Source organism: Manis pentadactyla, chromosome 5 (assembly GCF_030020395.1).
Source record: "Manis pentadactyla isolate mManPen7 chromosome 5, mManPen7.hap1, whole genome shotgun sequence".
Lineage (NCBI taxonomy): Eukaryota > Metazoa > Chordata > Mammalia > Pholidota > Manidae > Manis > Manis pentadactyla.
Genome location: NC_080023.1, coordinates 150,450,120 through 150,474,404, shown reverse-complemented (window position 1 = coordinate 150,474,404; position 24,285 = coordinate 150,450,120). Strand labels below are relative to the sequence as shown.

General features: G+C 49.1%; 1 protein-coding gene across 2 annotated transcripts in view; it reads left to right on the top strand.

Annotated features, from left to right (window-relative positions):
- The first annotated feature begins 768 nt into the window (after nucleotides 1-768).
- The window catches only part of EBF4 (EBF family member 4), a 54,963-nt gene continuing 31,446 nt past the window's right edge, over nucleotides 769-24,285 (top strand). The window contains exons 1-7 of one of the 2 annotated variants that reach the window (XR_005032502.2): nucleotides 769-1,120; nucleotides 1,616-1,737; nucleotides 11,302-11,458; nucleotides 11,644-11,707; nucleotides 11,901-11,956; nucleotides 13,553-13,626; nucleotides 14,703-14,771. Coding sequence is in view for 1 of the 2 variants with exons in the window: in XM_036924682.2 (XP_036780577.2) it covers nucleotides 833-1,120; nucleotides 1,616-1,737; nucleotides 11,302-11,458; nucleotides 11,644-11,707; nucleotides 11,901-11,956; nucleotides 13,553-13,626; nucleotides 14,703-14,771 (830 nt within the window). In the remaining variant the exon portion in view is untranslated. The remainder of the gene's footprint in view (nucleotides 1,121-1,615; nucleotides 1,738-11,301; nucleotides 11,459-11,643; nucleotides 11,708-11,900; nucleotides 11,957-13,552; nucleotides 13,627-14,702; nucleotides 14,772-24,285) is intronic. The other variant, XM_036924682.2, reaches the window with a different exon arrangement.

Here is a 24,285-nt window from a genome sequence, read left to right as displayed (position 1 = left end):
GGAGCCAAGAGTGAGATTTCTGTGCCAAAAACTAACAAAAAAGGAATAAAACCTGGGAGGAGATTCCTTGGGCTCTGAGTCCTAACTCCCAACCCTAAGTGTCCAACTTGCAATTAGCAATCAAGAGGTTTCTGAAAGGCACAGGTTGTTTTGGGTTCAGGCAGCCCAGGGCTGGGGGTCCAGAGGTGGGGCTGCAGGGACGCAGCTTGGCTTTCTGGGGCCCAGCCTAAGAGCGAGACAGAAGTTTTGAGTTAAACCGAGATCTGCTTCACCAGAGAAAGGCGGGGAGGACCTCCGGGCGAGCCAAGAACATCAAGAGGAAAAGCTTGGAGGCGTCAAAATGAGCAGCGAGAGCAGGAACAGGGCGCCGGCGTGGAGTGCGGCAGGCACTTAGGAGACGGAGATGGAGCCGGGGAGAAGCCGGAGCTGCGTCCTGTGGCGACGCGGAGCTGGTGGAGGCCCCCGGGCGCCGCGAGGCGCGCTCCTCCGTCTGCGGCCCGGCTCCCCCGCCGCGCGGCCCCGTCTGGCCGCTGCCGGGCCTCCCTGGCCCCGCCGGTCCCTGCGGTTCCCTCCGCGGCCTCAGCCAGGCCGCAGCCCCCAACCCCCGCCCCAGCCCCAGGCCCGGCGACCGCCTTGCAGGACCCGCCCCGCGCGGCGCCCCGGCCCGGCCGCTCCTCCCCCGATGATGTCACGTCCCCGCCGCCCCTCGGCCAGCCGCGCCGCCCCGCCCCCGCCGCGGCCCCGTCCCCAGGGCCGCCCGCTCCCGCCAGCCCTCCGCCCGCCCGCGCGCCCTCCCTGCGGCTCCCGCTCCCCCGGGAGCGGCGGCGGCGGGATGGCCCGGGCGCGAGGCCAGGCCCCGGGGAGCGGCCGGCGGCGGCGGCGGGGCGGCGCGGGCCCCGGGCCCCGCGGGGAGTCTGCAGGGCTGCTCCTGCTGCTGCTCCAGGTGCTGCCGCCCGCGGCGGCGGCAGGGCCGGGGCGCCGGGGCCCGCGGGGCGGCGGCGGCGGCGTCTGCGGGCCCGGCGCTACCGCTGCCTTTCCCCGGGACGCGCGGCTGCTGCTGCTCGTGCCGCCACCGCCACCGCCGCCGAGCGCCGCGCCCGCAGCCTCCGCCTCCCGGATGGTAATCAGCGCCCCGCGCCGGCGCCGCGGGCGGGCGGGGGTGGGGGCGGCGCGGGGAGGGCGGGTGGCCCCGCGCCCCCGCCTCGCCGGAGGCAGCTCCCGGGGCGCTCGGCCCCTCTCCGACGACCGCGGCCCCGGGCAGCCGCCAGAGCGCGCCTCTGGGGCGCCTCCGCGACCGGGTGCCGGCCCGCTCCGCCCTCCCCGCCCTGCTCACAGTGCGCCCGCCGGCGCTCAGGCCGCGGGGGAATCCCTCCGTCTCCCCGCCCCGCGCCCCGGGAGGGAGGGGACGGCGCCGCGCTCGCGGACCCGCTTTCTCCGAGGGAGCGCCCCAGAGGCTGGCGCGCACTGAGCCGCCGGGACTCGGCGCTGCGCGGCGCTCCTGGAGGCACCGGGTGCCGTCGGGTCGGGCTGCGCTGAGACGCCCGCAGCCTCAGCGGGAGCGGATCCGCGGCGGTGGGGGAGCCCACGACTGAGCGCCCTCATGTTCCCTGCGCAGGACGCTCTGCCCCGTGGCGGGCTGAACCTGAAGGAGGAGCCGCTGCTGCCCGCCGGCCTGGGCTCGGTGCGCTCCTGGATGCAGGGCGCGGGCATCCTGGACGCCAGCACCGCGGCGCAGAGGTAAGCGCTCGGACGCTTCCCGGCGCACTCGGGTTGGACTGTTCCGCGCCGCTTTCGCTCAGCTTGCTGAGCTGCCGGGGCTAGGGGTGGAGGGAACCCTAACTCTGGACGGTCCCGGCAAGCTCTCCAGTCCACCCAGCCCCGAGCGCTGATGCTTCCTCTTGAGGATATGGGGCGGGGCGGGGCGGGGCTTCTGCCTCCTCTCGCGCCGTCCGGCTCTGATTTCTGACTGTCGCTCGCCGGCTGGGCAGTCCGTGGCTCCGAAGAAGGTATCCCCGCTGCCCGCAGTCTCAGAACCATGACCCGCAGCCACCAACCGTCAAGGAACAGCCAACCCCTCCTTCCTGGGCAGTCCCAGTGCCCCTCTTGTCCAATTCCGAGTCTCTCAGCCAGAAAGACAGGAAACCCAGCCCCCTTTCTGCTTTCCCACGCCACTCAGAGTTGGAGGAGGGGGTTGTGCAGAGCCAGAAAAGCAGCTGGGGGCTGAAGAGTGGGGAAAAGATGAAGTGGGTAGTCAGTGTGGCTGGAATGATTGGGGCTGGGGACAGGGTAGAGCGTTCAAGGTGATTTTCTCGTGGGCCCTGCAGGAGACAAGGGTCCCTGGGAGCCCAGCACCTACTTTGCAGGAGTCTGGGCAAGAGGCGTGGGTGGGGGATGGGGTCCAGGATTTGGGAAGGAAGTTTAAAGATTTGTTGACCTGCCCCCCACAACATCTGGACCCCAGGCTTTTGGTAAGTTTGGTGTGGGGAGGCGGGTGGTTTAAACATCCTACTAGGAGTTCTCAGTGGTTAAGACTAGGGAGGCGCTGCCTCTGCAGAAGGTCAGGGGCTCTTGGGATCTGGGTTTCTCAGAGCTCTAGGCAGCTTCTGGTGCAGCAGCCTGAAGGCATTCTGACAGGCTTGACACAGGCCACACATTCCCATCCCCAGCCCTGTTCAGGGGACACCACTTGTAGCCCAACCCCAGCCTCACCCCTTAACAGACATGCACCTTGTTTCATGCACAAACTGGAACAGTGCTTCCACACTTCTGTCCCTCTGTGACTATCAAGAGAGAGTGCTGGGGGTCCCCTGTGGAGCTCATCTCTTCAGGAAAAGAAAGTGTTTTGCCTGTGACATAACTTACATAGTGTTCCTCATGATATAACTATATTTCAGAAGAACTGTAAGATAGAAAACAAAATCCCACCTCTCTAATACAGTTCCTGCCAATATTTTACCATATTTCCTTCCCATCTTTCTTCCCATTAACAGGTTTTTTGTTTTATTTTTTCCTGTGCCATGCATCCTGCCTGTTTTTCTGTTGGTTCTGGCTTTTTATTTAACTTGAGATGGTCAGTTTCTTAAAGGAGTTGCATCTTTTTCTCCAGCACCAGCCATGTGGTGATAACTCCTTATAAGATTGTGTGGAGAGTTCCCATGGGGCTCCTGGGGTTTAAGGTTCCAATTTTCTCCACCCCTTCCCTCTGTCCCTGCCCAGAGCTAGCAGGTTTGACGAGGGGAAAGTGGAGCGAAGGAGTCAGCACCCTTGTAGTCTATGTGGAGGCAGAGAGTGTGGTGTGAGACCCTTCCCAGAGGGTCAGGCCATGAGCAGTGCTGTGTGCACATGGGGAGTCTTGAGAGGACTGGAGGGGTCAGCTTTGAGTCCCCCAGGGCCACATTTCTGGGACTGAGAAGGCTTCCCCAATTTGAAAAGGGGCATTTCTTCAGACCTGGGCTGCTTGTCTCCAAATCCGGAGACCTCTCTGGCTCAGGACACAGATTGGGAGCCCCGCATGACCCCAGTATGGTTGACCCTGGGCCACCTCCTTCCAGAGGGGAGTAGGCCAACCCTCCTCATTTCTTCCCAAGGTGGCCCATCATCTCCATTTATACCTTGATCCTCGGTTGGTCTTCTGCTCTGGTTTTTCCATCCTAAAACAGCAACAACAAAGATTCCTTTCCCTGCCCCCACCCCCCTCTCCAGCCTCTGCCTGGTTTCCCTCCCATGTGTCTCTGCAAAACGAGCCCAGGGCACTCTTCCCCAAGGCTGCCTGAGGTCTGACTGTTGTCTTTGACAGCTTCCTTGCCTTTGCCCCTGGTTGTCAGTTCCCTCTTTGTCTTACTCCTGATCCTAATCTCAGTGCCCATAGCCAACTTTTAACAATGACACACCCTTGCCCTCCACCGCATTCCTCCCCAGCTTGAAGGTTAACCTACCTGTCCCAGTTTACCACAGCTGCCTAGCCCACTACCCCAGCCCCAGTCTCTCACCATCTGTCATGCCCCAGGGACTAAAGCAATATTCCAAAGAACTCTTTTCTGATTGTGTCCATCCCCAGTAAAAACTTCAGTGACCCCCACCTCCAGATATACAGCATTCAAGGCCCATAACAGCCTGACCTCAGACTTCCTTCCAGCCTCTGCAGGATACTTGAAATCTAACAATGTCTCTTGAAACAGTTCCCCTGCCCCAGCACCCACACAACCACTGAATAGAGTCTTACAGCCTCTGGGATCCGAGGTGCCCAGCTCCTTTCTGTGCCCTCCCACCAGGCCCAGGGGAAGGGTGCTTAGTGCTGCCTAAGGATGCCCACCACAGTCCTGAGTCAGCTGTACCCTGCCTATCCTAGATGTCCATGCCCCGCCAGCCTGCACCTTCCTATAGGGCGAGAATGGTGGCCTGTTCCTCCCTGTATCCATAGCACCAGGACAGGCTCAGGCAGTCTGTAGGGGGGCAAGGAGGACGCGCTGAAAGAAGCAGGAGTGCGTGTTCAAAGTTGCCCAAATCCCTTTCTCTTGGGCACCCTCTCCAGGATCTCCCTGACCCTAGGAACCAGGTACTGGAACAGCTGTGGCCCCAGATTTATACTGCCAACGGTCTACAGAAAGCAGAGAAGAGGAAGGCCCAGAGCCTGCCAAAATCAGGGAGGGAGGCTCTGCTCACCAGAAGGGAAGTTCTGAGTAAAGAGGGGTTGGAGAAGAGGGGCTGTCTGCCCTTTCACAAGAGCAACAGGGAAGGGCAGGGGAGGTGGATGCAGAGGCTGGCAGGGTCTTCCTAACACAGAACTCTGCACAAGGACCTCTGGCCATTGCTGTGACTGCCCTTCCCTGGGCCAACAGGACTTATCTCTGAGACCCATACCCCAGCCCCAGCCCCCCTTTCCTGGTCTCCCTTGCAGACCCACAGCCTCTTGCTGGAGCGCTCAGAACAGAAACATCTCTTCTCTCCTTCTGATGTGATTCCCAGCCTGGGGAGACCTCTGGAGGACCCAGGCCAGCCCTCCTCCTTGAGCTGATCCCAAAGCACTAGCAGGGCCCTGAGAGGAAAGCCAGCTGGGGCTGCCTTTCCTGTAAGCAGCTGCAGGCTAGCCTCCCTGCTAGGAAATGCTTTTGTTTGCTTTAATAATTAATAGCTGCTCCTCAGCCTGGGACCTGGCAGGCAGGCCTGTGGGTGGGTGGTGAGGGGGTGGGCAGAGAGAAGCAGGGTGGGCAGTCTTTAGGTAGAATGGAGGGCAAGAGGGAGAAGGGGAGAGCTGATAAATGAGAGCCTTCCCTCACCACCTCTGTCAGGGACTTTGGTGGCTGGGACAATTTCCTGGGGCAGTGGGAATAGAGGATATTCCCTCCTGTCCACCAGCCCCTCTGCCTCCAGCCCAAAGGGTCTCCTGCTGTCTGCATTGTCGAGCAGGGTGTGCCCCAGTGAGGTGCTGTCTGTTGGTGTGTGGCACAGCCAAGCTCTAAGCATGGTAGACTGGGCAGGGCTAGGCCAACAGGTCTTGGCTGGGACCGGGAATGCCAGGCCCAGCTTGATGATTAACAGCAGTCCCAGGAGCCCAGATGATGCCTGCAGGGAGAATGGTCCCAATGGGATGCTTGGAGGAAGACAAGATACAGAGAAAGGAAGGGGGTCTCATGCAGCCATTCTGGAGCGGGAAAAAGAGCTGGATTTAGCAGAGAATTTAGGGAAATCTGAGACAAGGGATGACATGCAGGAGACATACACTTCTTGCTCCTTCCACTTTGGGGTTGGGGGGATATCAAAAAGAAGCCTTCCCCAGTTCTGATGACCTCAGTGCTTGGCCCCATTTCCCCAGCATCCTAGATTCCAAGATGGATCAGGCCCAAGTCAGGGCATTGCTCAGAACCTTGGCCTGCCAAGGAGGCCAAAGGTTAGGATTTGGTGGGGAACAGAGGAAGGCAGGAGGCCTGAGGAGTCCTCTGGGGGAAGCCAAAGCTCCAGCCTCGGCCCCTTGTCCTCTGTGGGGTTTGGGATGCTTGTTTTAACCTGCTCGTATTTATAATAAATACGTAGTCAAGGATGTAAGGAGCCATGAATGGCTTCCAAGGAGAAAGCAGAGACTATAAGGGGTGGTGTCTGCTCAACAGCTGCGGCAAGGTCCAGCAGCGGAGCATCCTGCTCAGCCTCACAAAGGAGCATCTCGGGACCACTGGGTGGCCCCAGCGATGGCAGCCAGACAACTTTGCAGCCCCCAGTGTGTTCCCCACATGCGTTCCCCTGTACTTTGGAGGACAGGCCACCTGAGTGGCCCAGGCTGTGAAGGTCAAGTTGCCCTTGGTGTCAGCTTTAACCTGGAGTCCAGCACAGCACTCAGAAAGCCCATACTCACCCACGCTTGCTGCAAGGCAGGTGTCCTCTGACCAAAAAGTAGCTGTGCCAACCAAAGCTTTTCTGTCAGTCCTCCTTTAACCTCTGGGCTATTACAGAATGCAAGATGGGAAGGGGTGGTGGGCCATGGTGGAAATACCAAATTATCATCATCTCCTCCCACATCCAGGTTCTTTAGTACAGGAGCAAATGCCCCACCACCTCAGCACACTCCGGAGTTGACAGGAAAGTGTTTTGGACATTTTGTTGAAAATAATCTTTTTAAGAAAGCGAGATGTATAATTCGTTTTGGAGTCTTACAAAAGTGGTTAATGTGCCTGTTTTCATCATTCAGCTGCATTTATATGAAAAAGTTGCTTATGTGGCATGCTTTATACGTTGATGCTAAGTGAATGAGATGGTTTGGAATTATAGGCTCCAGCAATACCAGGACCAGGTGAAGCAGTTTTTATGCATAGTCTGCTAAGCTACACTTGGGCCCTTGGGCTGTAGCTTTGCTGGCTTCCATCCCATCGAAGGCCTCTAGACAGCTGGTAGTTGGCAACCCCCACCCCACTACCCTGTATCCCCTGGGAACTCTTGGTAAAGGGTCTGCTTCCCCTGCCAGCATCTGCCTCCTAAGACTTTCTTAGGCTGCCAGTGCCTGCTTTGCCCACTTGCACCCCAGGCCAGAAGGACCTGAGAAATGACATCCCAGAAGCCCTCAACCAATGACTCAGAGTTGGTGGGTAAATACCCAGCTCCCACCCCCAACCCTCTGTCGGGATAACAGGCACACGTTCTAGACTGTTTCCAGTGCTCCCTGTGGGACTGAGCTGCAGTTGCCTGTGGTAGTAACTTGTTGGTAATACACCCTTCATGGACTGCCTTTTCTGTTCTTTCACTCCCCACCCGAGCCAGTGTTTCCTGGTATCACCTCCCACATCAAGTGTTTGCATTCGAATCCTCCTCTCAGGGCTGCTGCTGGAGAAACGCGAAGAGAACACTTGCCTCTCCAGACTTCACAGGGGGCTCTACTGCTTCCCTTCCTCCTTTAACCTAAAGAATCCTTGTCAATAGATGTCTTTGCTGTTTCTCCCCACAGCCCAGTGATCGCATGGGAGACCACAGAGTCAGGGACATTGGCCTTCATCCCCATTTCTCCAACTCTGAGTTAGTGCAAGTGGACAGCGATCCCACCTCCCACCCATCAGGACCCAGGGTTAGCCCAGCAGGGGCTCTCAGACGGTCTGCATCCCCTGTGTCTGCCTCTGAGTTGTTTGAGCTTTTCACTTAGGCTTCTTTCTTTCTGATCTTTAATCTTGGTTTGTTTTCTCACTGCAAGAGCATCAGCTATTCCCAAAGGGAGAAGAACAAAAGTGTTTCCTTCTCCCTCCCCAGCCTGTCCCTTTGGGGCCAGCAGTTCCATTAGGGACATTGATAGGTCACCTACAGCATGGTGGGGATGGAGGTGAGTGTGGGAACCAGAAGACAGGCGTAGTCCTCACCTACCTCTGGGGTGGCTGCTCATGTGCTGATCCTATGCCATTCTGTCTCTTGTTCATAGGAAATACTAGAATGTCTTTAAAGCAAAACCTTTTCTGTTTCACCCTCCTGCATCTGGCACAGCTGTAAACAGGGTGAGCCAGAGACCAGGCATAGCTGGGGGCGCCCTCTCCTGACCTGCAGGGGCTGGGGCTCTTCCTGAGCTCTTCTGTTAGTGATCATGACTGATCCTGTCCCACCGCTGTAGACTGACCATCTCTGTCCCACTGCTTCACGTGGGTGTCATCCCAGGAGGGAGACTGTACCTCAGACCCACTAAGCACGGTGGGGAAGGGTGGAGGATGCCTGCAGGAAGTGAGTCCATGAGGCTGAGAAGCCCTCTGTGCAGCCCAGCTAGCAGCACTGCTTGCCTCCACAGACCCACCCGTGTACTGGTAGGAGCACCCGCTCTCTTTCCCCACCCTGAGTCCCCTGACCTCTCCCTGCTGGGAGGGCCCAGTGAAGGGAGCGTGGCTTGGACTTAGGCCGACCTAGGAATCTGGCAGGAGCCAGCAGGCAAGTACCCAGGACTGATTGATCTTTGCCAAGAGGGATGGATGGGAGAGGAAGCTCAGGCCCACATCACTGATTTACTCGTGGCCTGGAAGTGCAGGAGTATCTGAGTAGAAAGGGTCTGTTGAGAGGTCTAGGGGGTCATGTGATTGCTCAGCACCCACCTCTCTGTTAAGGCCTCTTTCTCTATACCCTGAGCCCCTCCCCTCTGAGAACTTTGAGGCACCTTTCCTGGACTAGACACTGAATAAAGGGCAGAGTAATTTGAGCTGACACCACAAACTCACCCCCTCTGGCCTCCCCTCTCCCTAAGCTGGTCCTCAGGGCAGGAGGGAGGAGTCAAGGTGGCTGCCTCATTAGCATATGCAACAACGGTACTCGGGAACCTGCTGTGATCAAAGCCCTCTGGGCAGCAGCCTGAGAGGGAGGGTAGAGGAGGAGGGTGTCCTGGAGAAAGGAGCACAGGTAGAAAGAACTTTTGGTGGAGAAGACGTTGGCCCCCTCTCCTCATCTTGATCTGGGGCAAGCAAGACCCGTAACTTCTGCCTCTGAAACCAGCATTTTACGTGGACCACTTGGACCACTGAGGCCCCCAAGCAGGCTTTCAGCAGGAGGAATGATTTTCATTTTGTTTATGTATTTATTGTAATCTGAATGAGTAAAAACAAAACAAGCTTCTCAAGCCCATTACACCCCAGATGTTATGGCTTCACTTGAAGCCAAGTAAGAGTAAGAGGATTGAATATTATATGAAGAAAAATATTGAGTAGTGATGGTTTGGGCAGATGCTGTCCCAGTGGCATGATGGGTCTCTCATCTAAGTGTCTCTCAAGGCACGTCCCCCAGCCTCGTCTTGTCCTCCATACCTGCAGCAGCCCCTCACTTTTCCGCTGCAAGGCACCCTCCCTACCTGCAGCGTCTTCTAGGCTCTGCCTGGTGGGCTAGGTCACATTGAAAACCTTCTGGTGGCCTTTAGTCCTATTTCCCATACCATGTCCCTCAACAAAAGTGCTCTGTAGTCAAGTAACCATGGTGTATGAGATATTTGTTGCCACATAAAAAGTTATCCCCAACCCAGCAGTGTTTAACAACAAACATTCACTATGTCATCCAGTTTCTGAGTGTCAGAAGTCAGAAATCAGGGAGCAGCACTGCTGGGTAGTTTGGGTTCAAGGTTTCTTACTAGGCTGCAGTCAAGATGACAGCCAGGGCTGCCATCATCCAAAGGCTTGACTGAGGCTGGTGGCTCTGCTTCCAAGGTGGCTGGCTCACATGGCTGCAAGTTAGTGTGGGCTGTGGGGAGGAGGCCTTGGTTCTACTCCATGTGGACCTTCCACAGAGCTGCCTGAGTGTCCCCTCAATACGGCAGCCATCTTCCCTGCATGACTAATCCAAGAGAGAGAAGAAGGCAGAAGCCACAGTGTCTTCTATGACCTAACCTTGGAAATCATACACTATCACTTGTGCCATGTGCTACTGGCCACACAGACCAATTCTGATACAGTGAATACCAGGAGGTGGGGATCATGGACAACCATCTTGGAGGCAGGCTAACATACTGAGCACTCCAGCCTGAGCCAGGTCAAGCAGGGTCCATTCCTGGAGAGGGTCCCTCACCTACACTAGTGGATGCTATGAAGCTGCATTTCCCAGCAGTTGTGGCCATAGGAGCCTTTTGTAAAGGGAGGAACTTGGGCCATGAGAGATCTAAGAACCCACTTTGAAAGTCCTTGGTCCAGAGAAGAAGGTCTAAACTCCATGGCGTGGTTTTGTGCCCCTAGATAGTCTAGGACTTTCAATACAGTCTTTTCCTTCCTCACTTCACTCTTTGAAATCTGTGGTCCACTGACACTAACCTCACACCTGCAGCCATTTCTGATGCTGTTTGTTCTGCCCTTTTGCCTGCTGCACCTGCCGAGCTCCTATTCTCTCCTCAAGGTCCAGGGGAAAAGCCACTGTCTCCATGAAGTCTTCCCCTCATCTCTCACAGAAGAAAATTCATTTTTTCCTTCTTTGCGTCTATAGTTTTTTATATAGTAATATCCTTTGGGGGGCACCCACTTGTCTTGTGCTCCAACTCTCTGTCTGTCTTCCCTCCCCTTCCAGGCATTTAACTCCAGCCCCCCTTGGTGCCATGTGTCCAGTGCTTGGTACCTCCCTGGGGCTCGGGAAATATCTGGTGAATTGGGCCTTGGTCTTCTCTTCCTGCTCTCACCCTGGCCTTACTTCCGGGAAGCATTTTTGAAGAGCCAGGAGAAAGCCCTTGGGAAGGCCAGACCAGAAGGTCCTCCTGCCAAGGAGCCAGTGGCTGTTTTTCCCAAAGCATGGAGGCAGGTCCCTCTACATCTGGAGAGGGCATCCCCTGCCTTCAACAATAGCCCAGAATCCAGGCTGAGCAGTCTCGTGGCCCTGAGCCAGTTTAATGTCCGTGAGAGCCTGATGGACATCACCATCTCCCAGGCAATACCACAGGCTCACGTACACAGCCTTGGGCTGGGGTACAGTGGATATTTGCTCCAGAACCTTCCAGCTGCCCCTTGATGCTTTAAGGGGCAGTCATGGGAGCCTCTGATCAGTAAGATGGGTTTTGGTATGTTTGGTTTTATTGATCAGCCTTTCCAAATGTGGGGCCCATGGGAAAGCCTAGGAGGGAATGTGGTAGGGATACATCCATTGCCACCTGCTATGCCGCTTGTTCCCAAGGGAGCAGGCTGGGGTGACCTCGGTCCCAGGAGGCCTCTGTCTGCAACTGAGGTGGTTGTGGCAAGGGGGGGTAGGCCCATCCAATTTTTTATCTTGCTCAAACTCTTGATATATCAGAGCCAGGTCCTGACTAGCCCACCTATCTGGTCAGAGGCAGTGGGGTCTTTCTCTCCGGAGGCCACTTCCATGGTTTTTCAGTTCCTCTCTTCCCCTCAGTGGTGTGGGCCTGGCACGAGCACATTTTGAGAAGCAGCCCCCCTCCAACCTCAGGAAATCCAACTTCTTCCACTTCGTGCTGGCCATGTATGACCGGCAGGGGCAGCCCGTGGAGGTGGAGCGCACAGCCTTCATCGACTTCGTGGAAAAGGACCGAGTAAGAGGCCCATGGGCTCCCTGGGAAGAAGGAGGGAGAGGTGGGGTGGGGGGCCTCTCCCCAGGGCAGTGAAGGATAGATGGTAGGGGAGTAGAGAAAGGGGGTGGAATGGGTGGAGGGAGGCTAGAATGGGGAGGCTGGAGGATCCCTGGGAACAGAGCGCCCTCCCCATCTTGTCCATGCAGGAGCCTGGGGCTGAAAAAACAAACAATGGGATCCATTACCGCCTGCGGCTGGTGTATAACAATGGTGAGTCAAGCCCCTGCCCCTCCCTGCTGACCCAGAGGAGCTGCGTACCACAGCACCACGTGATGTCTCATGCCTCACTCGCAGGGTTGCGGAGGCCCCGGTCGGGTGGGGAGGGTGGGGAGTGTGATCCCGTCATCAGGGGCCACAGGTGCCCCTCATACAGCGAGCCCTCTCCACCTTCCCCCACCCTTAGGACTTCGGACAGAGCAGGACCTCTATGTCCGTCTCATCGACTCTATGTCGAAGCAGGTGAGTGAAGCCAGGGCCTGCTCAGGCCGGTCCCACCCTCCTCTCGGAGCATCTGAGGGGGCGTCCTCATCCCTGTGCCTGCATCCCCATGATCTAGCTCTCCCAGTTCTTGCCCTAACCTATGGCCAGGGGATCCATGACCCTTGCGCTCTATTCTAAAACAAGACGGTATTTTCACAAAGGCCTTGTCTTCACTGGCATTCCCTAGAAGTCCATCCTAGATGGGGATTCATGTGCACAGTGTACTGGGGAGGAGGGGAGAGGCTCTTAGGAGAAGGGAGTGGAGGAGTAGTACAGGGCAGGGGAGATGCTCAGCAAGGATGTGGTCTCAGCTGGAGTCTGACCTCTACCTGACCCACTGGGAGCTCTGGAGAAGGAATGGCACCCGAGTCATCCCCCCTTCAGGCAAGGAGGCCACTATTCCTGTATCAGCCAGTCACTGGCTGGGAACCAGCTCCAAGGGGAGAGTATGACCTTCCAGATATTTTCAGGCACAACAGCCCCTATCCACTAGAGCAATTTTCTGGAAGAAAGCCCTTGGCAGCGAACACTAACTGCAGCTGAGGGGTGGGTGTGCTGGCCCAGTAAAGGGGACTGGGTGTGGCCCCAGAGCCTCCACCGCACACCTGCAGCACCTTGCTGATGTGGAGGGTCACCAGAAGCAAGTGCAGGGCCAGCAGAAGGAGCTCAGGAAGTTGAAATCTGAATAAGCCCTGATGGATTTGCCAAGTTGGGACCCCAAGTCTTGGGGCTTTGCAGAGAAGTCATGCATGCTGGTAAGGAGTGGGGCTGAGTCTCAGATGGGCAGGTCAGTGGCCTAGAGTGCCAGGTGGAGACTTGGGCTTTCTGACAGAGTCTTCTAGCAGGGCGGAAGAAGGAATGATTTATTTCTAGAAAGCCTGTGGTCACTGTGGTGCTAGAGGCAGACCAGACAGTAGCAAAGTGAGGTTGTGTGGGGAGTAAATGTGGGAGGGGTTGGACAAAGTCCAGAAAGAGAGGGCCCCCATGAATGAGGGATGGCTAGGAGGCCCAGAGGTTACAAAGGTGGGAAGCCAGATTTGCAGTTTGGAAAGCGCACTCCTTGCTTCAGGGCAGAGTGGCAGAGAGGAGGCAGAAGACTGGCGGGGAAGCTGACCCAGCAGTCTAAGGGAGAGATGCTGGCCTGGGCTGGGAGGTGATGGGGTGGGGAGAGAGGCTGATCAGCTGGCCAGGACAGCCTAGAGAGGCAGTGCTTGTAAGCAGGGGGCAGCGGTCCACTAGGGGCATAGGGCAGTGGAGATGGGAGGATGTCTGCTTCCGCCACCACCCCTGCAGCCTGACCTTGGTCCTTGTGGTCTGGGGGCCTCCCTGGCTTCAAACAAAGCAGAGTCCAGAAAGGTCTGCCTGTGGACACACCGTCCATAGACCTCATGCCACCCTTGCCCACCCTGGAGCCAGGTTTGGAGAGCCAGGCTCCCAGCCCTTTTTTGCATTCCTGGGCTCCCTAGAGTGAGTCGGAGGGCTTGATCATCACTGGGGCAGGGCCCATCTCTCCCCCTACTCTTGGACTTGAGAGGAGCCTCTTTCCCCTCAAGCCTGTGCACTTGCCCCCACCAGGCCATCATCTATGAGGGGCAGGACAAGAACCCCGAAATGTGCCGAGTGCTGCTCACCCATGAGATCATGTGCAGGTGAGAAGGGCTGGGTCCCTTGCACCTTGGCCAAGATGTTGCCGGACTCCCACCAGGCCCTGCGTGCTACTGCTTCCACCCCCCACCCCGCCTCACAGCTCCCTGGGGAAGCCTGGGGCGGGGAGGGATGAGGGAGGAGTGAGGCCCCTAGGGCACCGTGCTGGCTGAAGAGAGGGTCCTTGAGGCCCCATTAGCCTGGCCTGTTTATGTGGCTTCTCCAAGTGTTTTTGTGAGAGGCCTCCTGCCGCTACTGGGAAGCTTAACTAATAAAGCTCTGGGGAAAGAGGGCTCACTTGGGAGGTGGGGGCAGGGCCCAGGCCTCCCGGATTAGCAGGGGAGCAGGAGAGAGGAAACTTTGCTGCCTCCTGTGTGAGCCTCAGTGCCCTCCCTGGGTGGTGTGGTGGGGGCGGAGGGCGGGGGAACACCCCTCTTGGCTCCCCTCTCATATTACCCCCGAGCTTGGCATTCCTAGGCAAAGTCTCCCCAGGAGTTGCCAGTCATACAGGGTCCTGAAAGGCAGTTCCTCATGCGTGGAAAAGAGATTAGTGTTCAAAAATCTGGTTGGGACAGTGGCTGCCTTTCGGAAGGGTAGTAACAGGGAGGAAGCACCAGGGGGCTTCTGGGATTCTGGTTATATGGGTGGATTCACTTTGTGATAATTTATGAGCTGTGTGCTTACAGTTTGAGCTCTTTCCTGTGTGTATTAAAAAGTGTACAGAGAGAGAGAGACCATGTAGGTGGCCAGCAGCCTGCCCTTTCCTGGCTCCTTCAGAAGCAGCGTGACTTTGGGACAAGATTTCCTGGCCCACCTTTTCCCCAGGGCTGGGCTCTCCAGGTGCCTGTGTGGATTCTTCTCCACTAGGCTTCTGGGAGGGAGCCCCCCTGGCCCAGGGATTCCATTCTCAGAGACTGGATATCAGCAGTCTCTTTTACCCTGGAAGTCCTTTACCCTGGAAGTGTGTGTGTCTGTGTGTGTGTGTGTGTGTGTGTGTGTGCGCGCACACACACAGACACACACACTGTGAAGTCTTCCTCTCCTTTACTGCCTTCCTCCCTCCCTCCTCATCCTCCTCCAGCCGGTGCTGTGACCGGAAGAGCTGTGGCAACCGGAATGAGACGCCCTCAGACCCAGTCATCATTGACAGGTACAGGCTGGGGGAGGCAGCCTGAGAGCTGCAAGGCTCAGGCAGGCTGCCACAGAGCACGGTGGCACACCCACCCCCTGTTGGTGCTCTGAGCAGAGAGAACCTGTCAGATACCGCAGAGCGGCCACCCATAGCCCTCTGTGTGAAGCCCTTGGTCGCACATTTTCTGGGCCTGGGCTTTGGGCTGCGTTCCCTGACAGAAGGAGCCCAGAGAGGGCAGGGGATGGGGTGCAGGGGAAAGAAGTGAACCCCAGTGCCCAGAGGGAGGCTGGGAGGATAGCGCAGCTTGTGTGACAGGGCTGGGAAAGCCAGGTTCTAGTCCCCAGGCCACCTCCATGCTGCTTGACTCTACTTCTCGGAACAGTTCGTTTCTTTTATTTGAAGAATGGAAAAATGTTTGGCAGGCTTCAGTCATAGGATTGTCAAGGTGATGCATGTAAAAAAATACATTCTCCCACCAGGATTGTTAAAAATTATTTTATTTCTTTTTGAATAGGAAATGCATACATAAGGTATAAAATTCAAAAGGTACAAAAGAGCAAATATAAAAAGTAAGTTGGCCTCTCCCTCCATGTATAGCATACTGTATACTCTTTTGTACCTTATCTTGTTTTTAATTTGTAATAATATGTCTTAGAGATCATTCCGTACTGGAGCATAAACCCTGCCTTATTCTACTTTTAATAGATAAAACATTCATAAGGTACAAAAACTCAAAACATTGAAAAGGGTTTCCAGCAAAAAGTCTCCCACCTCTGCCCTCCAAGTAAGCAACCACTGCTGGTGGCTTCATGAGTCTCTTTCCTGAGGTAGTTTGTGCAGCTACAAGAAGATACAGATAGATACTCTTTTTGCAACTTTCCCCTTCTTTTCATAAAAACGGTGGCATCCTAAATGTAATTTCACGACCTTCTTTTTCTCTAAAAAAAAATGTATTTTACAAAATGTATATTTATAATATATTTATTTATGGGAGCTTATATTAGGACACAGGAAGTCTCATTCTTTTTTTTTGCTACTGGAAAACATTCCATTGTGTGGATTATCGTTTCTTAAAAATAGCCTATTGCTGGCCATTTTGGCCATTTTGTATTCTTTTTCAGGGATAAAGTATGCTGCAGTGAATTAGTTTGTCCTTGTGTCACAGTGGGAATTTATACGAAGGATGTTACTAGCAGCAGAACTTCTAGGTCAAAGGACGTGTGCATCTGTAATTTTGATAGTTACTGCCAGTTTGCCCTCTTAGAGGTAATATCAACTGATATTCATATCAGCAATTTTGAGAATACCTGTTGCCCACACTTGGGCCAGTTAAGAGTGTTGTTTATTCATTCAACAAATAATTTTTTGACGTCTACTTTGTGTCAGGGTCTCTTCTATATGTTGTGGATTAAGCAGTGACCAAACCAGACAAAAGACTTGTATTTATGGGCTTACTGCCTAGTAGGGGAGCTAGGAACACAGTGACTAAATGAATAAAATATATAACATGTGGAATGGTGCTAGCAGCTAAGGAGAAACAAAAAACCACTAGGAAAGATCAGAGAGTGCCCAGCAAGTGGGTATTGCAATTTTAGAGTATTAAGGAAGGCCTTGCTGAAAAGATGGTATTGGAGCCAAGGCCTGAAGGAAGTAAGGGAGAGAGCAATGTATGAATCTAGGGGAAGGATGTGCTTGGCAGGAGTGTCCTCATGTATTTAAGAAATAGCAAGAAGGCCCCAGGTGGCTACAGCAAGGGGGACAGTAGGAGGAGATGATGTCAAAGAACCAGTGGGTGGGAGAGGAGGGAAACCAGACCATGGAGGGCCTTGTAGGTTGCATGTAGCTCATTGGAAGGACTTGGAAGCCCCTGGGGGGGAGAGACGTTGACAAGAATGATATGGCCTGATTTATACTTTAGCAAGGTCACTCTAGCTCTTGTATGGCCTGTAGGAGGCAAGGGTAGAAGCAGGGCGATGAAGTTGGGACACCATTACAGCTGTTCAGGGAGAGATGGTGGAGGCTGTCATAGAGGGATGTGTTAGAGGGAATTGTAAGAAGTGGTTGGAGTCTGGATGTATTTCAAAGGCAAAATGGACAGAATTTGTTACAGAAGGAGAAACAAAGTAACAAAGTCAAAGACAGTCTCCAAGTTTTCTGACCCAAGCAGCTTAGAAGGATGGAGTTACTTTTACTGAGAAAGGGGAAATTTGGGGAAGAGCAGGTTTGGGAGGAGGAAGATCAAGAGCTTGGTTTTGGACCTGCTATGTTTCAGATGCTTATTAAACCTCTGGGGGGATGTTAAAAAGCAGCTGAAAACCTGCATATGGACCTCAAGGGACAGGTCCAGGCTGCACATATAAATGTGAATGAATGAAATCATCAAGGGAAATACAAGAGGTCCAAGAACTGGATCTGGGGTGTCCAGCAAGGGAGAGGGAGAAGGAGCAGCCAGTGAAGTAAAAGGAAAATCAGGGGAGTGGGGTGTCATGGAAGCCTAGATAAGAAAATATTCCTAAAAAGGAGGCAAGTCAACTGCATCAAATGGTGCTCCTGGATATGATAAAAAGACAAAGAGTTGGCCATTAGATTAGTAATGTAGGGGACGTTGATGACCTCACCAAGAGCTGATCCAATGGAGTGGAGGGGCAGAAGTCTGATTGTGTGTTGGAGAGAGCGTTTAAAGACAATGAGTAGTGGAACTCTGTAGTTTTGCTTTAAAGGGAGTAGAGGAACTCTGGAGCTTTGCTGTAAAGGGATCAAAGAAACAGGGTGGTGGCAGGAGCAGAGTGTAAGGCCAAGGGAAAAAGGGCCTGTTCACATACTGCTGAGAGAAACCCAGCAGGGAGGGGAAGTGAGGATGCAAGAGGTAGAAGGAGCACTGCTGAAGGAATGTGCTTCAGTGGGCCAAGAGCACGGGCCCTCACACACAAGTGGAGCACTGGTTTGCGCTGGGAGCCAGCACAGTCATCCGTGGCAGCAGCAGGGGAGACAGAGAACCTGGACAGGGAAGTGTGGAAATGGGTGGGTGCAACGTGGGCACTTGCTCATTGCCTTTTCTGATTGCTTTGCTTTCTCCACGAATTAGGAAGCAAGGTCAACAGTTGAGGACGAGGATGGAAAGGGAGACACTAGGACATGAACTGGTTGTTCAGGGGAGTGAGTGGACCTTGGAAATGTCATGTAATCACCAAGCAGCACTAAGGGCCCACCCGAGGTTTGTGGTTATAAATTTAAAGTGAGAGATTTCTCCAGCCGGGCTGAGCTATGTAAGTGCAGGTGTAAAACAGGTGAGTGGTTGTGTGTAACCAAAGGTAAGGGTTTGCCAGGTGAATACAATGGAACACAAAATGGCAAGCGAGTGAAGTGTGTAAGCAAGGAGGGTTTACAAAAATGGCATAAGGAAGAGGTGTAAGCGAGAGCGAAGAGAAGGCAGGGTAATGGGAATAGTTTCTGATGAGGCCAAAGAATTATGGGAGTTGAGACACTAGAAGGGGGTTGAGTTGGAGGTTATGTGGTGTAGACACTGAGTTGACTGTAGAAAGGATTAGGTGGGGATTGCGTTTATTGGTAATGTGTGGCCAAGGGAGGGTGTATACAAGGTCATTGCAGAAGAGATGCTCAAGGAATGGAGAGGAGAATGTGTTGTAAGAATTATCTATGTTGATACTGAAGTCAGCAAGAACTGCGACAGGACAGCAGTGTTCAAAAGTATATATAGTGATCCAGGGTAAAGTCTTCAAGGAATGAATAAGGCAGATGATCTCAGGGATGAGAAATTACCACAACAGGCAGTGGTGCCATAATTTTTTTCATCTTCCGCCATAGTATAACTGAACTGTGATATCCTAGTGAATTCCATTTGTCTTACTTTCATGTATTTAAAGTCTATTTGTATTTCCTTTTATGTGAACTGTTCATATCCTTTGCTTACTTTTCTATAAAGGACTGGCTTGTATACTGATTTGTAGGAGTGTATATTGAGGAAATCAGCCCTTTGTCTTGAGTCGCATATTTTTTTTTGTTGGTTGTTGTCTTTAACAATTCTTATGGTGAAACTTGCCAATTTTTCAGTCTTCTAAATACTCTGGATTCTTGTCTTATCTATCTATCTATTTATTTATTTATTTTTGTTGTTGTTTAAGCCACTTAATCAGTGGTATTTTATTATGGCAACCTGAGCAGATGAATACAGTTGGTTAATAAAAAATTGGTTAGAGCATGAAATCATAAAAAATTACATAGATACACCTAAAAAAATTATCTTGATTGACATATTGAACTGCATGTATTCAAAGTGGACAATTTGTTAAATTTTGACACACATACATGCCTATTAAGCTATCACAGCAATCAAGATAATGAACATACTCATCACCAACTAACAATTCATCTCCTTAACCCCTTATCTATTTGGTTTCTTTTACTCAGCATAATTATTTGGAGATTTATCTGATCATTCTTTTTTATTGCTGAATAGCATCCCATTGTATATATCTGCTGCAATTTTTTTTTCAATTTTATTTAAAGATTTTTTCCAGCTTTGAGAAATAATTAATATATAACATGTAAGGTTAAGGTGTACAGCATGATGCTTTGATATATGTATATATTGTAAAATACTTAACCACAGTATGTTATTTAACATATCCATCATCTCACATAGTTTTACAGTTTTCTGTATGTGTGTGTGTGTTAAATTTTTTAAAAGAACTTTTAAAATTCTCAACTTTTAAGAAGTTTTATATCAGGTCTTAGGTTTATAAGTCCCTAATCCATTTTGAGTTAATTTTTAGAGGTCCAGTTTCATTCTTTGGTGGCTGAAGTCCAGTTTTCCCAGCACCTTTTATTGGAGAGTCTATCCTTTCCCTATTGGATATTCTTGTTTCTCTTGGCAAATATTAGTTGACCATATATACATGGATTTATTTCTGGGCTTTCAAATCTGTTCAATAGGTTTATGTGTCTGGTTTTTGTTAATATACTGTTTTGATACTATAGCTGTGTAATATAGTTTGAAATCATGCTGTGTGGTGCCTCCCACTTGTTTATCTTTTTAGTTTTGGCTATTCAGAGTCTTGTGGTTCCATATGAATTTTATTTTATTTATTTTTAAAATTCATTTTATTATCGTTAATCTACAATTACATAAAGAACATTATGGCTACTAGCCTCCCCCCTTCACCAAGTCCCCCCCCACAAACCCCATTACAGTCACTGTCCATCAGCGTAGTAATATGCTGTAAACTCACTACTTGTCTTCTCTGTGTTGCACATCCCTCCCTATGCTCTCCCCAACATTATACATGCTAATTGTAATGCTCCCTTTCTTTTTCCCCGCCCTTATCCCTCTCTTCCCACCCCTCCTGCCCAGTCCCTTTCCCTTTGGTAACCGTTAGTCCATTCTTGGGTTCTGTGATTCTGCTGCTGTTTTGTTCCTTCAGTTTTTCTTTGTTCTTATACTCCACATATGAGTGAAATCATTTGGTACTTGTCTTTCTCTGCCTGGTTTATTTCACTGAGCATAATACCCTCTAGCTCCATCTTGTCATATTTAGAAAGGTGTTTCTCACACTGAGACTTTTTTTCCAAATTGATGCTGTGGTTTCTTCTAGCACTTCTTTGGTTTTGTTGCTTACAGTTAAATATTTGATTCATTTGAAAAAGTTTGGAAATTACTATGTACAGTATGATCATACAAAAGAAAGCTGTAACAAAATAAAAATTATAATGCATAATAATCAATGTACATTTGAACCTACCAAGAAACTTAAAATTAGAACTTTAAAAATGCCATTGAAAGTCCTCTATGTTCCTTCCCTGACTCACACCACTGCCTACCCTACTCCTAAAGGTAGTAAGTAAATCGAATTGTATGTATTTGATGACCTTCCTCTTTAAAATATAATTTACCACAGATTGTATAATCTTAAGCAATATATTTAGTTGTACTGTGTTAAACTTTATAAAAATGATCTCTTGTAAATTTCTAAATTTTTTAGAAATTTAGCATTACATTTTTAAGATTTTTCTATGTTGCTGCATTTTGCTATTGTTTGTTGTATTTTGTTTTTACTATGACAAGCAAGGCTGCTATGAACTTGTTTGTCTCTCTTAACTTGAATGGTACAAGAGTTTGCTTAGGATATAAACCTAGTACTGGAATTGCCAGAGCATAGGGTATGCACATGATCAGCTTTCCCAATTGATGTCATACTGTTTTCCAACTTGGTAGTCCCAAGCAACACTCCCACCCACAGTGATTGCTCCGCATTGTCACCAACACTTTCTAATGTCAAACTCTTGATGTCTAGTGGGTGCACAAGGAATTTTGTGATGGATTTAATTTGAATTTCCCTGATTACTAACAAAGCTGAACATCTTTTTATCTGTTTATTATGATTTGCATCACTTCCATTAAGTGTATGCTAGAGTCTGTTGCCCATTTTTCTTTTGAAATTGTTTGGGTTTTTTTATATTGATTTTAATGGTACTTTGTAGATCCTAGATACTGACCCTGTCAGGAAAGTATATTTCTAGTATCTCAGTGTAATTTAATTTATCAACATTTTTCTTATGGTTTCTTTTACTCTGTGTTTTATTTAAGAAACCTTTCCCTATGCTGAGTCATAAAGATCTTCTGTATTTTCTCCTAAAGGTTTCACAAGTTTTTTTTTCTTTTACATTTAGGTTCATAATCCATGTGGAACTAATTTGGGGGCATCATGTGAATTAATGAATCAGTATGATTATTTTTACTTATGAAGCATTAATTATTCCCATGTCATTTATTAAGTGGCTCATGATTTCCCATTGAGTTGTAGTACCATCTATGTCCTAAATTAAGTTTCCTTTCATTTGTGCATCTGTTTCTAGACTCTTCATTTTATTCCTTTGATCTATTTGATAATCTCTTTGTGAATGTCCCATAGTTTGAATCACTATGGCCTTATAATAATGATATAGACAAGTGTGTAGGGCAAGTTTCCCACCTTCTCTTGTTCTTCAAGAGAATATTGGTTATTTAGGCCTTTTGTGTTTCCATATACATTTTAGAATCCACTTATAAAGTTATACATACACACATGCACACATCTTTGGAGATTTTGATTACTATTACAATTAACTTACATATCAATTTGGAGGAGAATTCACATCTTTATGCTCCTGAGCCTTCCTATCCATGAATATGGTTTATCTCCCATTTACATAGATCTTCATTAATGCCTTTAGGTAAAGTTTTGTGATTTTCTCAATAAAGCCCACATAAATTTACTGTTTTCATTCATTCACTCATTCAATACATATTTATTGAGCATCTACTATGGACCAGGCACAGTTCTAGGCTCTAGGAATACCAAAATAAACAAAGCAGACAAAAATATCTGTACTTACAGAGGGAGAAGACATAGGGAAGCTGGGAAATAAACAGTAATTATTATAAGTATATTAGAAGATAGATGGAAAAAATGGAGAAGAAAACTGATCAGGAATTTGTGGATAGGAGTGGTGTGATTTTAAATAAAGTGGTCACAGTATGCCAAATTGAGAATGTGGAGTTTGAGAAAAGATTTGAAGAGGTGAGGGAGTGAGCTATTCAAATGTATGAGTAGCTTATTTCTCATACAATATTTTGTTGCTATTGTAATTTATATCCTCTGTTGTTTTCTAACTCTTTGTTGATAGTGCAGAGGTATGCAATTATATTTGTGTGTAGATTTTTGCCTTTAAGCTTGTTTTGTTTGTTTTTCTATATAGACAGCCTTCGTATGCAAATAATGATTTGTTTTTTTCTATCCAATCTTTATGTATTTAATTTCTTTATAAGTACTGACTAGAACCTCAAGTATAGCCTTTAAGATAAGCAGTGGTCATGGGCATTCTTGTCTTGTTTTTTATTTTTCAAAAAATGCTTCCAGTGTTCCACCATTAAAACACTGTTAACTGTAGCTATTTGGTAGCTATACTTCATCAGGTTTAAAAAGTTGGGTAAGAAATTTTGGTGTTTTGTTTGTTTGTTTTTTAATCATGAATGAATGTTGAATTTCACATGTTGCTTTTCTCTACATGTATTGTAGAGTTGGTCATACAGCTTTTGTCCTTTAAACTACTAAGGTGTTGAATTTAATTAATATATTTTTTCTAATATTGAATTACTCCTAGTATAAATCTAACTTAATCATGATTTATTATCTTCTATATGCACTACAGGATTTGCATTGTGAATACTATTTTAGGGTTTTGCATATATATTAAACAGTGATTGGCTCTTTTTTTTGTATATATAATGTCCTTGTATGATTTTGACAATAGGTGGTACATCAGCCTGAAATAATTAGATGAGGCATGGTATTTCTTTTACTATTTGCTGAATGAATTTCTATGAGTTTGGAATGATTTGTTCTTGAAAATTTGTTATAATTTGCCTTGAGTTTGTGAGGATGAGGAGGGAATTTTTAAACCATTGAGTCAGCTTTTTTAATGGTCATAGGACTATGTAAGCCTTCTATTTCTTTTTACTCTGTTCTGGTAAATTGTATTTTTTAAAGAATTTATACATTATACTTAAGTTTTCAAATTTGTTTACATAAAGTTGTTCATAATGTTCTCTTTATCTCTACTGTTTCTTCAGCTTTGAACCTTTTGTATTCCTGATAGTAATTTTTTATCAAATCTTTCTCCTTGATAAGTTTTATCAGCAATTTGTTACATTTATTAGTCTTTTCTAAAACCTAACTTTTACTTTTATCAGTATTTTCTCAGTTGTGTTTGTTTTGTATTACATTAATTCTACATTTATTTTTGTTATCTCCCTTCCTTCATAGGGTGTATTTTGTTTTTCTCTTCTTATTTCTTAAGTTGGATGCTTAGCTCATTAATCATTCACCTTTTTCTTTAATAATATCACCATTTAAGGCTATGATATTTCCTTAAAATACTACTTTTCCTGTATCTCACATTTTCATTATCACTCAATTCCAAGGATTGTTGAATTTCTGTTATGATTTCTCTTTTAAAGCATGGGCTATTTAGAAGTATGTTTCCTTATTCTTTATTTTTTTTCCTTATTCTTTATTTTTAAATTAACTTTATGAGACATAATTAACATACAATAAGATTTGCCTGAAACATACCATTTGAAAAAGTTTTAACATACATGTGCACTGGTGAAGCCGTAACCACAACTGACGTAATAAACATATGGCATATGTATTCCCCAAAGGTTTCTTCATGCCCCATTAGAGTCTCTCCCTTTCTCCCCTTCGTTCTATCCTCAAGCAACCATTGATCTGCCTTCTGTCATGTATAGATTTGTTTGCATTTTCTAGAGTTTTACATACGTGGAGTTATACAGTATATGCTTTCTTTGTCTAGCTTCTTTGACTCAGCATAAGTATTTCTTTTTGTTTCATCCCTGTTGTTGCATGTATCAATAGTTCATTTCTTTTTATTGCTAAGTAGTATTCCATTGTATGTATGAATATATATATAGCAAAATATGTTTGTGCCATCATCTCTTCGTAGACATTTGGGC